Raw genomic sequence first — 15,011 nt, forward strand, 5'->3', positions numbered from 1 at the left:
AAAAACTGGCCAACGTGGACACCGCGCGAATTGCCGGGGTTGCCGAAAAAACGTCATTTTGACACGTGGAGCCGCATCAAACTTGCGGTACCTGTCAAGCATAAACCAAGCTGCGGACGTTCTTGCAGGATTTGCTCGCTTGCTATTTCTTAAGCTTAATGGTGTCTTAACCTTGCGTTTGGCCCCTGGTGGAAGGATGACTGAAAGTGCCTGATTTGACATGTACTGGTAGGTGGCTTTTTAAATGTTAATATCTGCGATTTTCATCTTAATTGATCGTAGCAGCCAATATCGGGATCGTGATTCAAATTCAATTAATCGTGCAGCCCTACTGTAAGTGCGATATTTTTCCTCCGTGATCTATGCTGAAAGTTGTACAGTGGACTCCTGGTTTACGACATCCCTGCCTTACATTTTTTTCGCCTTACGACACGGACTGCGACGTTTTCTTGTCCTCGCTTTACTTTTTTTTTTTTTTTGCCTTACGGCGTCAAAAACAACAACTTCTCATATTTTAAATATGGCGGTCAGTGTGCATGTATGCATTGCGAGTTGCACCGCGCTCATACGTCACTTTATGTGTCACTGCATTCAAAACTACAATGCTAGCCTGCTATGGGTCGGCGTCATGGCGGAATAAGATACTGGTCTGCTCTTGGTTGGCATCACTAAGATGCTGGTCTGCTATTGGTCGGTGTCACAGTGTCACTAAAATGGCAACATGCTAAAGACTTGATCTCGTGTGAATTACAATATTGTATTTATTTGCTTTTTATATGCTTATATTTGAAGATTTTATATTTTATATGCTTTTTAGTGCTTAAGTCAAACTTTAATTGGTTAGCCTTGGGTCCCAAGATTGCTCGTGATGTTAAAGGGCGAAGTAAGACGATGATTAGTATGTAAACAAAGCTCAAAACTCAAAACAAGATCAAGTCACATCACTCCAAAGGTAAATAAATCCTTTATATATTTTATTTATAATGTTATTTAATTATATACATGTATGTTATATATAATTTGTTACTAATTTTAACTATGTATATACCATTTTGATGTTTTTACCTGAGGTTTTATATGCATTAGCTAATTACCATTGGTTTCTATTGTTCACTATACAACGATTTTGCCTTATGATCCCAACTGCGGAACGGGTTAATTTCGTATAGCGGGGGACCACTGTATTTGTAATCGTTCCAATTAAAAAGTCTTTAAACCCTTTTCACACTGTACCCGCTCATGGTGCAAGGGCCACGCAGCATCATGGAAAGACCACAATGCCTCTATGTCACCGTGTCAATATTTGGAAGTGCTGACGTCGCAGTCAGGACATAAATATAGAACTTTTGCCGATGGTTTAGATGAGAACCAGACTGCACCTTGACAAGATATATTTATCAATGTTGCAAAAGAAAGTCCTGGCTTTATTTGTTTCAAGAAGGAGGAGTAAGAGAAAAAAAGAGCAGAGCAGAAAAAAAGAGAATGGCACATCCTTTCCTAATGGTTCAGTGGAAACTTGATGAGCTTAATCTCATTCATAAAATATAGTTAAGGCATATTTCAGGCTGAGCACGGCTCTCGAATAAAAGAGTTGCCTTGCTGTTATGGCAGATGCTCCATTCCTTATGTGAACCCGCCCTCTTCCTAGCAAATATTAGATCTTATTATTCATGATTGCAATTCTAAATGTATGGATGCAGTCCACAACAAGGTTGCCTGAATAACGCACTACATGAATGTGATGATGAACAGAACAACCAAAAACCTGACCTGAAGATTGCACAGTTCCTGAGCACTTAAAAGACCAACCAGTTGAGCATCTATAACATTTGTGTCACGTCATCAGTTACTGCCATATTTGTTTTGCTTTTCATTTGATTAATTCTGTTTCATCGCCGAGGAGTGTTTTTCAATAAAATCCATCCCTTTATTTCGGACACAGCTTATCCTCATTTCAAGTCACTATTGAGGCCTATCCCAGCTGACTTTGGAGTCTCAACAACTCAGAACAAAGGACAATTTAGATTCTTCAATGAATGTCACATGTAGCAGAAGGAAGCAGAAAATGAACGTTACTACACAGGAAGGCCAGTGAAAGGATAAAAAAAAAAAAAAAAGCTGAACCTCACAAGTGTGACGCAGACATAAAACCACTTATGCACCTTGATGCCCTTTTTTGAATGACGATAAGTATCCTATTTTCTGTAATTAAGATGTTATTACTGCTTTAGCGTAAATTAGTCAGTGTTCTGACATGCATTAGTCCTGTCGCCATAGGAACGAAACTGTCGTGAACCGAGGACACAATTCATATTGCACATTTAGTTTCACTAGCGTAAGTGACAACGTTTGACGGAAGTGTACTTCCTGGTCACACTTTAAGCAAGCAATACAACATCAGATGACGTATGACAATCAACAAAAAGGTTAAAGTTACAGTGAGTTGCTAGCTCAAAAAATGGGCTCTCGTCACACGAGACTTTTATTACCTCTTTGAGCTCCTTCTCAAGCTTCACCGCCCGCTGCACTATGGCCCCACGAACCGCGTACTCCACGCGCTTTACGTTGGGGTTCATAGAGTCCATAGTGAGCACCTTCCCGCGGCAATGTGCTCCGTTGACTTCAGCCTGAGACATTTTGTCAACGATGTGCTGGACTTGTCGCTACCTGAAACATAAAGTAAATAAATAATTTAAAAAAAAAAAGGGTTGTGAGGCTGAGTGAAATTTATCCAAAACATGCACACAGAAAGAATAACGTGGAAAACGAGTGTACGCCAGTCGTTCTAACCCGAGAAAATGCAAAGGGCGAAGGACGAGGGTCACGGCACTGGAGTCCACAACTCTTCTGAGCCTCAAGTGATAGTTGAGCCTGGTGCCTTTTCATATTGACACACACGCACATACACGTACGCACACACGCCTTCGCCCGCTTGGGCGCGCGGTTGGGTTGGTTGACGTCTAAACCAACTTCAACGAGGCGCGTGACGCCTTCAGGGCTTGTCGGAAAACAGCCTATCTTCCGAAAGCACTTAAGAGGACACAGCCGATACAGTTTCGCGCCCAAATACAAAAGCCGTACAGCGAGCGCAATCTGCCTTACAATAGACATGGCAACATTAAAGCTTAGTGTGAGTGTTAAAATATTCGATTTTTTTTCTCACAACGTTTTAAAACAATACATAAAGACAAGAGAACATGTGTTTTGTAACATGTACAACAGTCGTCAAGTCAATCGTAACGAGACAAAATAAAGTCACAGTGCATAAAAATAAAGGCAACTGGCTGAATAGCTGTCACTTAGCGCGGGCAGATTTTTAATTGTAACGTTAGTTGTGCATTGTAGGCAAGGGCGTTGCCAGATAATCTTCACTGGAGTGGTCGGGGTGACAAAGTACCTCCCTTAGGTGGACAGAGGTGGTCTAGCTGCAACGTGTGCGCGCGAGTGCGTGCAGCATGCATACGTCGTTTGCAATTTTGTATCCCGCTCTGCAACAGAGAAGCCATTGTGAACCATACCACCCACACTGTGTGTGACTCAAAATCCACACATATTCAGACCAGTTCAAGCCCATCACAATACAAGTAGGAACTATATTCAAAAATTTTAAAAAGTTAAATATTGCTCTATCTTGATTTATCTCCTGCACTGATTCACTAGCCAGATCACAGTGATCAATTATCAGCAACAGCGACGGCATTTTGTATATAGCAGTTGATGGCTGCTTTAGTCAAATCACATCTATTTTCTTTACATAACATTGCTTTTTACTGAATTTATTCTTGCTTATATTGTGAACGCATTTTGTGAAAATGTGTATCGTTTATTTTTAAAACCACGACTGTGAATTGTATGAAAAACAATTACTTCTCTGCCATATATTGCCATGTACTTGCTAAGTTGTGAAGTAATGACTGTGCTAGCTTATTCAAAAATATAATTTCAAACCATGTATTTATATCAGCCGTATATGTAAAATTTAACCCTTATGAACCCATTGGGACAATGTGTCCCTTCTCTCCTGAAAAAATGGCATTTGGAATAGAAATGGTAGCAATAATATGAAAGGGCACCCCAGCAGTTCATTACACACCTATTAACACAGGCATGTCCAAACCCTGTCCTCAAGGGCCACCTATCCTGCATGTTTTTGATGTTTCCGTCATCCAATGAAGCTGATTCAAATGATCAGGTTTGTTGTCAGGCTTCCACTGAGCTTGCTGATGGGCTGATCATTTGAATCAGGTGTGTTAGGAGGACAGAAACTTCCAAAACATGCCGGATAGGCGGCCCTCGGGGACTGGGTTTGGACATGCCTGTATTAACACATTGTAGTGGCATTTAACAACTTTTCCATACACAAGCCAGTGCTGGGCCCACTGTCAACAAGGTAGCTTGTGTTGTACAATTTCTGCTCAATTAACCATCTAGTACTGAGGAAATATATTGATAATATGTGCTATATATGTGTGTTACTATAAATTACACTTTTACTATGTATTGTAGGTGTTTGGTGATCATTTTCACTTCTGTGGCACATTTTGTTTGTACAAATATCATGGTCTATGGGATATACAGTCTCAGTGGAATTTTTTGGTAGAATTGCAAGTGGGAATTTTCAACTAATTTTGCAAGTATCCTAGACTAATCAACATGTAATGCACGCCACAAGTTTTATGTCCCAAAAAAAAAAAAAAAAAGAATCGGTAGTGAAAGGGTTGAGCATACAGTTTATATGATTAACTTGTGGCACAACATTAAGGGGGCTGTGAGTATATGTGCTATAGACACATGGGGAATACAGATTGGCATAACTTGTTTGTTAAATTCTATTTTGAGCAACATTTCTACAGGGGTGGAATGATATTGTAGCATGTATTGCTTTGTGATACCTCTGTCATGCACTTTGTAAGTGCTGTGCCTCCACAGATTGTAAATGCAGGCAACGGAAAACACATAATAAAAGGCAAGAACAAATGACACCCAGAGCAATAGTTGAGCGAAACAAATGTGCATTTTTAATGCTTACAGTTTGCCATTGTGGATGAGAGCAAGGTCCAGAGTATGTACTGTATGTGACCACCCCTCCCAAAAAAAAAAAAAAAAACCTAACAGATGTCCTGGAGGGGCTGTAGGAAAGACATTTGATACCCTGAAACTAAAAACAGTTTGTGCACATGCTTGTGGGCAGCGTCACAAATCAAACGGTGTGTTGTTGTGACTACCATCATTTACAAAAGACAAATTGCAAAGACTTTAATGGTACCACAATTGTTTTTAATTGACAACCAGAAAACCTTTGAATTTAGCTGGAGTCAATGTATGTAAGTGAAATGTGTTGCCATGACTGCTTCATGATTCAAAAGTTTTATTGTCATATGCATGGTAACACAATACAACGAAATTCTTATTCTGTTCACTTCCCAAAGCAGACTTATATTCCACACAATATCGCATAGAATAAAGTAGGCAAAAAAAAACAGTAATAGGGCAATAAGGGCAGTGATAATGAAGCACTAATGAAGGAAATACTCACATTCTGAACATAATATGGAGTAGACAGTCGAAGAAACTACAATGGATCCCCGTGTTACAGTGTCCCTGGCTTACGTTTTTTTCATGTTGCGATGGAATACTGAGTTCTTTCGTCCCCTCTTTATGGTGTTTTCCCAGTTTTGTGACAAAAAACAACTGTCATGACCCTCGGGGCTTGGCTGTACAGTCGGCCCCCGGTTTACGAACACCCTCTTTTACGAACATTTCAACTTACGAGCGTGGACCACGGAGTTTTTTGTGCCCCAGTTACGTGCAAACCTTTCGTCTTACGAACAATCTGACATGCCGGCCATTGTATTAGTTCAGATATTTTCGCTCTGCTGCATCAACAAAATTAATAGACGACGCTGGTCACGGCAACGTTGAACGCTATTGCTCTTACAATGTCAGAGTCACTGTCTCAGTCACGGTGTCAGTCACGGAGTCAGTCACGGAGATGCCGATATGCTATTGGTCGATTAAGGTCACGGTCGGTCTCACTCACTGAGATGCTATTGGCCGGCGTCACGTCAATCACAGAAATGCCGATATGCTATTGGCCGAACGCCTTTATCTAGCTTGATGGCACAGCTGGTCGGGATGGAAGGAAGGAGAGAAAATGAGTGAAAAAACGGAAGGAAGGAATGTTGTGAAAACTTTGCTAACTTTATCTGTAGACATGGCTTCGAAAATTGCAAGTGGCGGTAAAGGAAGAAGTAAGAGGATGATGACAATAGAAACCAAGCAGGAGATAATAAAAAAAAAATACGAAGGAGGCGCATGCATAGTTAACCTTGCTCGTGAGTATGGACGGAACCGCTCGGCAATCATCTAAGGGCAAAACTTTCCTTGCCAGGGGATGGACCTCGCTCGACAACAAAATGGAGAGGCTTTTTCTATTATGGATTAAAGAGAAGGCAATCGCCGGTGATATGTTTTAGTTTGAGAAAAGTTGTTGTTTAAGAAAATAAATAAATAAATTCTGTGGGTTGGTCTCAGCTCACCTCTGTCTCCACTCAGCTCAAATCACGTCGCCCCAGAGGAAAATGTCATTTATCCTTTGTGTATCCATGTTAATTAAATTAACTACACAGCAGGTTATGGTACTAATTTTAAATGTGTGTGTAAATACATGATGGTTTTATCTCTGATTTAACCACGCGTTGTCAGTCAATGTGTACGTACAATTGACATTGTTTTACTACTACAACAAAATCATCTGCTCATGCATGACACGGAAACGCTGATATGCTATTGCTCTTACAATGTCACAGTCACTGTTTCAGTCACGGTGCCAGTCACAGAGATGCCGATATGCTATTGGTCGAACGCCTTCATCTAGCTTGATGGCACAGCTGGTCGGGACGGAAGGAAGGAGAGAAAATGAGTGAAAAACGGAAGGAAGGAATGTAGTTAAGACTTTGCAAACTTTATCTGTTAGACATGGCTTCTAAAATTGCTAGTGGCGGTAAAGGAAGAAGTAAGAGGATGATGACAATAGAAACGAAGCAAGAGATAATAAAAAAAAAATACGAAGGAGGCGCACGCATGGTTAACCTTGCTCGTGAGTATGGCCGTAACCGCTCGGCAATCTTCTAAGGGCAAGACTTTCCTTGCCGGGGGACCGACCTCGCTCGACAACAAAATGGAGAGGCTTCTTCTATTATGGATTAAAGAGAAGGAAATCGCCAGTGATATGTTCTAGTTTGAGAAAAGTTCCCGTTTAAGAAAATAAATTCTGTGGGTTGGACTCCTCTCCCCTCCGCCTCCACCCAGCTCAAGTCACGTCGCCCCAAAGGTAAATGTAATTTTTCCTTTGTATATGTTATTTAACTGTACAGTAGATTTTACTAATTTTTAATATGTGTATAAAGTCGTGATGTTTTTACCTAAGGTTTTTGCACGCGTTGCACGCATTCACTAATTAACATAGGTTTGGATTGCCCGTCATACGAGCAGTTCAAGTTACAAGCGTAGCCGCTGAACGGATTAAGTTCGTAACATGGGGGCCCACTGTAATTGTGTTGTTTTGTATCCATGTGCAGGTGTTTTTAGGTAATTGTATTTTTTTTCAGTTGCTGTCAATATCTCCATGCGTCACTACAGTGCCAGTCTGCTATTGGTCGGCGTCTCACGGAGATGGCAGACTGCTTTTGGTCGGCCTCACTCGTTTCAAAATGGCGGAACGGTAAAGCTTTGTTCTATCATGAGTGGTTACAAAACCATATATATAGTGCATTTTATTGCTTAATTCAAACTTGAATGGGTTAGCCATGTGTCCCAAGATTGCTTGTGATGTTAAAGAGAGAAGTAAGAAGATGATTTATATGGAAATTATGCTGGACATAATCAAGAAATACAAAGTTAGCCTAGCCTAGGCTAGCCTTACTAGGGAATATGTGCATAACAAGCGCCACTCAAATGTGAATAAATCCTTTCTATATTTTTTATTTAAGATGTTTTTCTGATTGTATACATGTAAATTATATATACGTAGCACTTACTATACTATTTTGATACCAATTTTTAATATGTATGTACAATTTGGATGTTTTTACCTAGGGTTCTAAACGCATTTGCTATTTAACATAGGTTTGGAATGCCTGCCATACGGTGAATTCGCCTTACGAGCCCAACCGCGGAACGGATTATTCTTGTAACATGGGGGCCTACTGTATAAGAAACAGGAATGACTTGGACCCGAAGACGTTGAGACCAAACGCCACCTAGAAAAGAAACAAAAGGCTTCCTCCAACATTCTAGTGTGAACTGAAGAAGTTAACATTCAAGATTTATGGTGCACTGATTTCTCCCTCTTCAAAAGAATGGTCGTCGAATGGAAGACTTTTAAAGGCACCATCCCCACACACACGCCCCAAAAGTGTGTAAGAACTGAATGTGGAAGGTGAAAGGTAGCCATTTTCTGCTCTGACCTGGACTGGCCCAAGGCCTTGTGTAATTTTCCACTCTCTGTCCTGGATTAAATCTATTGTTTCATTATGTTGTGCTATGGGCGATCTTTCAACAAAAATGAACACGCTAGGAAATAGTTTGATGCAAAAAGTTTTTCTAGGTTCTTTTAAAGCTTGACGCTTCCACAAAATCCACGCGTCAAATGACGTTAATTAAATAACGTTAAACTTGTTTCTACACTATGCACATGTCAATAAACACTTTGATTTTGAAGATAGAATAACATTAACAATTTTTAGGTTTTAAATTAATTGTAAGGAATGTGCCCACAAAACAACATGTGGCCCACAGCTAAAGCTTGGTCTGAATTTTATGTCTCCAGACCACAAAATGAAAAACAGCTTTTTTATAATATTGATTTTGGAACATTTCAAACTGATTCTGAATCGTGGTAAATGAGAACCCCAATTCTGATGTGAATTGATTTTTGCCCAAGTGTCATTGGACTCTGCACAGAATCACGACAGTGTAATCAACCAAAATGTCTCTGTTGAAAGCATATGGCTTCTACCATCCGGTAGCTGGTGATTGCAACTTTTGATTTTGATTACATTATTAAGTCCTAGAATGACATTTTCTCTGTATTTCATTCTGTTAATTGGAAATTAGGTGCTTATCCTACTTTGTGACAACACGGTCAACTTTTTTGCAGTGTTTTGCATACACCATGTACAGTACATCTTTTTTTGGGTTGCTCATGCTACAAATGCATTTACTGTGTTTGCATGATGTAGAGAAAGAGACTGAAATAAGACTACTCCCTCCTAATTCTTCACGTCCTGTGCATTATCCTAAAGTCCATACGACCAAGTGACACCCCTGGCTTCAGAATAAGATCCAAGCCCCTTCCATTTCACAAATAGTAATGGATTGTCTGTCAGTTGAAGTGAAATTGGAATCCTCGTGAGTCAAGATGATTGCAGATGACATTGATTTGCAGTGAGAGCATGGAGCAACACTTAGAAAAAAATGTTTTCTGATTTGAGGATCTGTGATATTGACAGTTTTTTAATCTGCTCCAGATGCAAATGGCTCTTTGAGGTGCTGTCTCTTCACCTGGATCCTCTGTACCAAGCCATTATATTGAATCTGTTAGCATTTATGTGTGGATGAGAGACAGGTGTTTTTTTTTAACTGAGTTACATCTTCTAATAATTTAATACAAGCTACTGTATAACCTATATTGAAAGTCCCATTCCGTGTTAATCGGAAATAGCATTGCCCAGATTATTATACAACACCATTAACAGCAGATTATTCAAGTATTACCCTGCTAATCATTTCTGTGCTGGATATGAACACCACTGAACACCAATTTTGTGACTTTGTGTGTACAGTAGGTTTAAGTAAACATGTAGATGTAACAATGACAATGATAACAGAATAAATCTGATATAGTACAATTCCAATGCAATATTACATGCAGCTGGAGCTGGTGCAAATAATGTTACCATGTGTTTCCTCATAGTTTGGTACATTTTGTAGAAATTAGAATATGGACCACCATCATACAAAAGATAAGAACTATGACTTCCCATTTTCCTATAGTATAGGCAAAACATGATGGTTTTCACACACATGGACTTCCTGTGAGCCCAGTCACAAACAAACAGCACCTGCAGACACGGCACCTTGAACACACGAGAGCATACTTGTAGCTACAACTTGGCACTGCAGTCAACACAATATAATGGCTTTGAAACAAAAAGCTTAAAAAAGTTATCGCTTTTTAAGCAGTTGAAACGCCAATCTATAAAAGTAAACAACAAAACTGAAAATAAAAAAAAAACGTCCACTAAAATTTTAAAAATAAAAAAGGCAACAAAAAACAATATAATATATATATATATATATATATATATATATATATATATATATATATATATATATATATATATATATATATATATATATATACCATATATGTGTATATATATATACATATGGTATATATATATATATGGTATATATATATGGTATATATATATATATATATATATATATATGGTATATATATATGGTATATATATATATATGGTATATATATATATATATATATATATATATATATATATATATATATATATATATACATACATACATATACTGTTGTCTCGAAATAAATGTACTGTATTAGTTTTTCACTTGTGAATTTATTACAAAAGGCAAGAGGATCCAAAATCTTGCTTTCGTCTCGACACACAGACAGCAATGGAGAAATGCGCAGCTTTGGAAATCTGACTTTTACCTAGATTTCTTTTGCAATAAATTGAAATTTCAAGTGTATTGTTATGATATAAGAGGCTTCACTTTAATTCGATGTCCGGGCATATCCGTTTATAAAAATCTTGCTCAGAAAAAGAAAGAGCTCAACAATTACTCATAACAATGTGAGGGTTCAGGACGAAGAGGCATAGCTGGGACTGTGAAATACATAAGTGACAATGTTTCCAACTTTGTATTACGATATTAAAATGATTGTTTTAAACAAATTTGGGGCCTTAAAACAGATTTTGATTTTTGTTTTTATTCCATAGTTTAGTATTGCATTGTGAAATAAAATAAATAAAGCTGGCTCACGGATTTCACTTTACGTGTGTTATTTTTGGAACGTAACCCCCGCGATAAACGAGGGATTACTGTATGTATAACTGAGTAGATTTGATTTTTCTGCTAAATGTCTGCGGGTTTGGCTTCGCTGTATGCTATGGGTTTAATGTAGCTCAGCCAAGCAACACAGTGTAGCTTGGTTGCTCAGCATAGCACCGCCTCCCATGCAGTGTCTGCTAAGGTCAAGTGAGTAGCCAATCACATCACGTTCAACGTGAGCCTTTCAGCTGGCCACCTTAAGACTCGACTGGCTATTGCAACTATTAACTATATGTGCCCGTTCACATACGTCTTTATACACTGCACAGAAGCCCACATCTGTTGACTGCGAAGGCCCTGGACGCAGGCAAATTTCATACAGCCTGGTGACACAAGTTAGCTGAATTCTAATTAGCTGAAAGCTCTAAGTCTAAGTGTTATAAAACTACAACACTGGAAGGAGCGTAACCAAATGGATATATATATATATATATATATATATATATATATATATATATATAAGCTCACAGAAAACTTCCCATTCACTCAATGCAATTTAGTTAAAAGAATATATACAGTATTTGGATAAGTAGAGGACTAAAAAGGATGTAATTTCGCTCCATTTGTTATTTTTTTGCATATACATATATATTTTTCAACAGCGAATTTACAGTGGACTGCCGCTATTCACAAGGAATTGCGACCAGACCGGCATGATTAACAAAAATCCACATATTATTGACTATAATTGTTAAGTTTCATACCATGATTTCACAAGTTTGGCCCCTGAGCTAAAATGAATTTGACACCTCTGCCTTCGAACATATTTGAAAACACACTTGAACACTCTTATAAATACAAACATACTTGCAAGTTTGCTAAATGTCAAAAATGGTTACTTTGGATTGTACTTGCAAAGACATTCAAAAACACTTGCAAATATGTTCAAACATACTTGTAAGCTAAATGTTAAGAACATAACTTTTCCCATATAATGCTTGCCAACCATTATAGGAACACATGCTCTATATTTTAAACATACAGTAAATATGTCTGATTTGAACAAGTTTGCGAGTAAAAACATGTTTAATCCATTGGCAGCTCCATGATTCCATACAATACTGTGCTGGAAGGAAGTTTGTTATGTTTATGACAATAGAAAAACTAAATTATTTTTTTAAATCGTGTAATTAGACCCCCCAAAATTCACTGCTTTTTAAATAAACAAGTTTCACACATAAATGTCAAATAGATCAATGTCAACAATGTTATCATTAACATTTATGCTACCATCATTCTGTGTGTATTACTGCGTGTACATGCCAATTCAAACTGACTAAGCTGATTTCTCATGGTAAAATCCCTTTCATTAGTGTGAGAGTAAAAACATAGCATTGATATTCAATTTCCATTTGAGTGTCTCCAAAGGTACCTTATGTGTCACATTCGTTAAAAAAGTCCACCCTTTATATATACCCCATCAAACATGTACAATAGGCCCCCGGTTTACGAACCCCGTTTTACGTATTTTTCATCTTACGACGTGGACCGCTGGGTTTTTTTGTCCCCCTCTTACGCACAACCCTTTCGTCTTATGAACCATCCAACATGTCGGTCAGTGTGTCCGCACTATTTTTTTCACTTTGCTGCATCAACAAAAATAACTTTTCTCGCATGTCACGGAAATGCCGATATGGTATTGGTCGATTAAGGCAGTCACGGAAATGCCGATATGCTATTGGTCGATTAAGGCAGTCACGGAGATGCCGATATGCTATAGGCCGGCGTCACGTCAATCACAGAAATGCCGATACGCTATTGGCCGAACTCCCTCATTTTGATCGATGGCACGAGCTGGTCTGTGTGTTGTGAAGACTTTGCAAACTTTTATCAGTTAAACATGGCTTCTAAAATTGCAAGTGGCGGTAAAGGAAGAAGAAAGAGGATGATGACAATAGAAACGAAGCAGGAGATAATAAAAAAATATGAAGGAGGCGCACGCATAGTTAACCTTGCTAGTGAGTATGGCTGTAACCGCTCGACAATCGGTACAATTCTCAAGAACAATGAAGCCATTAAAGCAAGCAAGTCTTCTAAGGTAATGTCTTTCCTTGCCAGGGGACGGACCTCGGTCAACAACAAAATGGAGAGGCTTCTTCTATTATGGATTAAAGAGAAGGAAATCGTCGGTGATATGTTCTCGTTTAAAAATAAGTTCTCGTTTAAAAAAGTTCTCGTTTAAACAAAAACGTCATTGTTTAAAAAAAGTTCTCGTTTGAAAACAGTTATCGTTTAAGAAAAAGAAAAAAAAAATTCTGCAGGTTCGTTTCTGCTCCCCTCCGCCTCCACCCACCACCAGCTCAAGTCATGTCGCCCCAAAGGTAAATGTCATTTTTCCTTTGTATATTTATGTTTTTTAATTTAACTGTACAGTAGATTATGTCACAAATTTTTAATATGTGTATAAAGTCGTGATGTTTTTACCTAAGGTTTTTGCACACATTTCACTAATTAACATAGGTTTGGATTGCCCGTCATATGGCGAATTCGAGTTACGAGCCTAGCCGCTGAACGGATTAATGTCGTAACACGGAGGCCCACTGTATACGGATATGTTGGCTATGGATGCAGTATGCCAATGACTACTGCTGAGTCTACTACTACTGATCTCTGGCAGTATTAGTCCTAATCAGTGCATGTGTTTGAGGATAAGTAAACAATTTAATTTGAGCGCCATTGTCCACAAAAGCGATAAATGGTTCTTTAAAAAAAAGCAACACAAGAGTACTCTGAAGAGAATTAGAAGTCATTCCATGGCTTGAAGCTTGCAGGTCAGATGATCCACCATCCTCCTAACAGCTTTTCAAATGTTTTGTCCTTGTTACATCCATTCATTTTCTTAACTGCTTATCTTCATAAAGGTCGGGAATACCCTGAACTGGTTGCAAGCCAATCGTAGAGCACCAAAAGAATAAAACCCTTCACACTCACAAACATACCTAGTGTATGAACAATTTTGAGTGTCCAATATACCTACCATGCATGTTTTTGGAATGTGGGAGGAAACCCGGAGAAAACCCACGCAGGCACATGCAAACTCGAAACAGGAAGGCCGGAGCCGGAAGCGAACCCACAACCTTTGCACTGTGAGGCGGACATGCTATCCAGTCTTCCACTGTGCCGCTCTCTGTGTTACATTCACTTCTTTAATTGTGTCAGTTGAAAAATTAGCATCCCAACATGTTGCGTCCACTTCTTGGTCCTAGTCAATTTTCCCATTTTCATGAGGCATGCTGACTTTGGTCCGGCGTGCTGACTGTAGCACTTTGTAGCAACCACGGGCGATCTTGTGCATCCAAATGACGTTCATTATGTCCAAGCAGATGCTGGAACAAATCCACGCCAGGCGCCCGCCGTAGGGGACCAGGTAAAAGGCCTCTGTGTGATAGACGGTGTACATGCGGCTGTAATAGACCGGCATGACGGCCACGCGGACCATGAAGAACACGACGGCCATGGCCACACCGTTCGCCATGTTGGATCGCGAAGTCCTTGGGTAACCTAGAACCTCAAAGAACCAGCTGCAACAGTAACACCAACAACACATTCAACACTAAAACAACCTCAGACTTCCTTGACACAAAGCACCGTAATTCCCAAATATAAGACACACTTTTTTCCCAAAATGAAGGCCATGAGTATAAATGCATTCTATAAATGGTAACTTAAAGATTACATTTTTAATTTTAGTCCACACCCTTTGAGGAAGATTGATCTGTCAGCCATATAAGGCGGGTTTTGAAACATTGATGTGCATTTTTACATCGGTCATCTTCTTACTTACAATAATTACAGTAACAATACGAGCTTGGGGACGGATGTTAGTTGGCTGTTAGCAGCAAGTGCCTGTTGCA

The 15,011-nt window shown here is 39.0% G+C and overlaps 2 protein-coding genes across 3 annotated transcripts in view; both read right to left on the minus strand.

Moving 5' to 3' along the window:
• Window positions 1-15,011, minus strand: part of LOC148407599 (alanine aminotransferase 2-like) — a 31,216-nt gene that overhangs the window by 12,823 nt on the left and 3,382 nt on the right. Inside the window, exons 1-2 of one of the 2 annotated variants that reach the window (XM_088402098.1) lie at window positions 2,791-2,959; window positions 2,490-2,667 (exon numbers count right to left, since the gene is read on the minus strand). In XM_088402098.1, coding sequence (XP_088258224.1) covers window positions 2,490-2,636 — 147 coding nt within the window. In that variant the 5' untranslated portion in view covers window positions 2,637-2,667; window positions 2,791-2,959. Of the gene's footprint in view, window positions 1-2,489; window positions 2,668-2,790; window positions 2,960-15,011 lie in introns of those variants that run through there. The other variant, XM_088402099.1, reaches the window with a different exon arrangement.
• tlcd4a (TLC domain containing 4a) overlaps window positions 10,642-15,011 on the minus strand; it is a 33,226-nt gene continuing 28,856 nt past the window's right edge. Inside the window, exon 7 of the mRNA XM_088402102.1 lies at window positions 10,642-14,678. Within this exon, the coding sequence (XP_088258228.1) occupies window positions 14,360-14,678 (319 nt within the window). The 3' untranslated portion in view covers window positions 10,642-14,359. The remainder of the gene's footprint in view (window positions 14,679-15,011) is intronic.

This window comes from Hippichthys cyanospilos, chromosome 19, assembly GCF_059441005.1.
Source record: "Hippichthys cyanospilos isolate Australia breed blue-spotted pipefish chromosome 19, RoL_Hcya_1.0, whole genome shotgun sequence".
Lineage (NCBI taxonomy): Eukaryota > Metazoa > Chordata > Actinopteri > Syngnathiformes > Syngnathidae > Hippichthys > Hippichthys cyanospilos.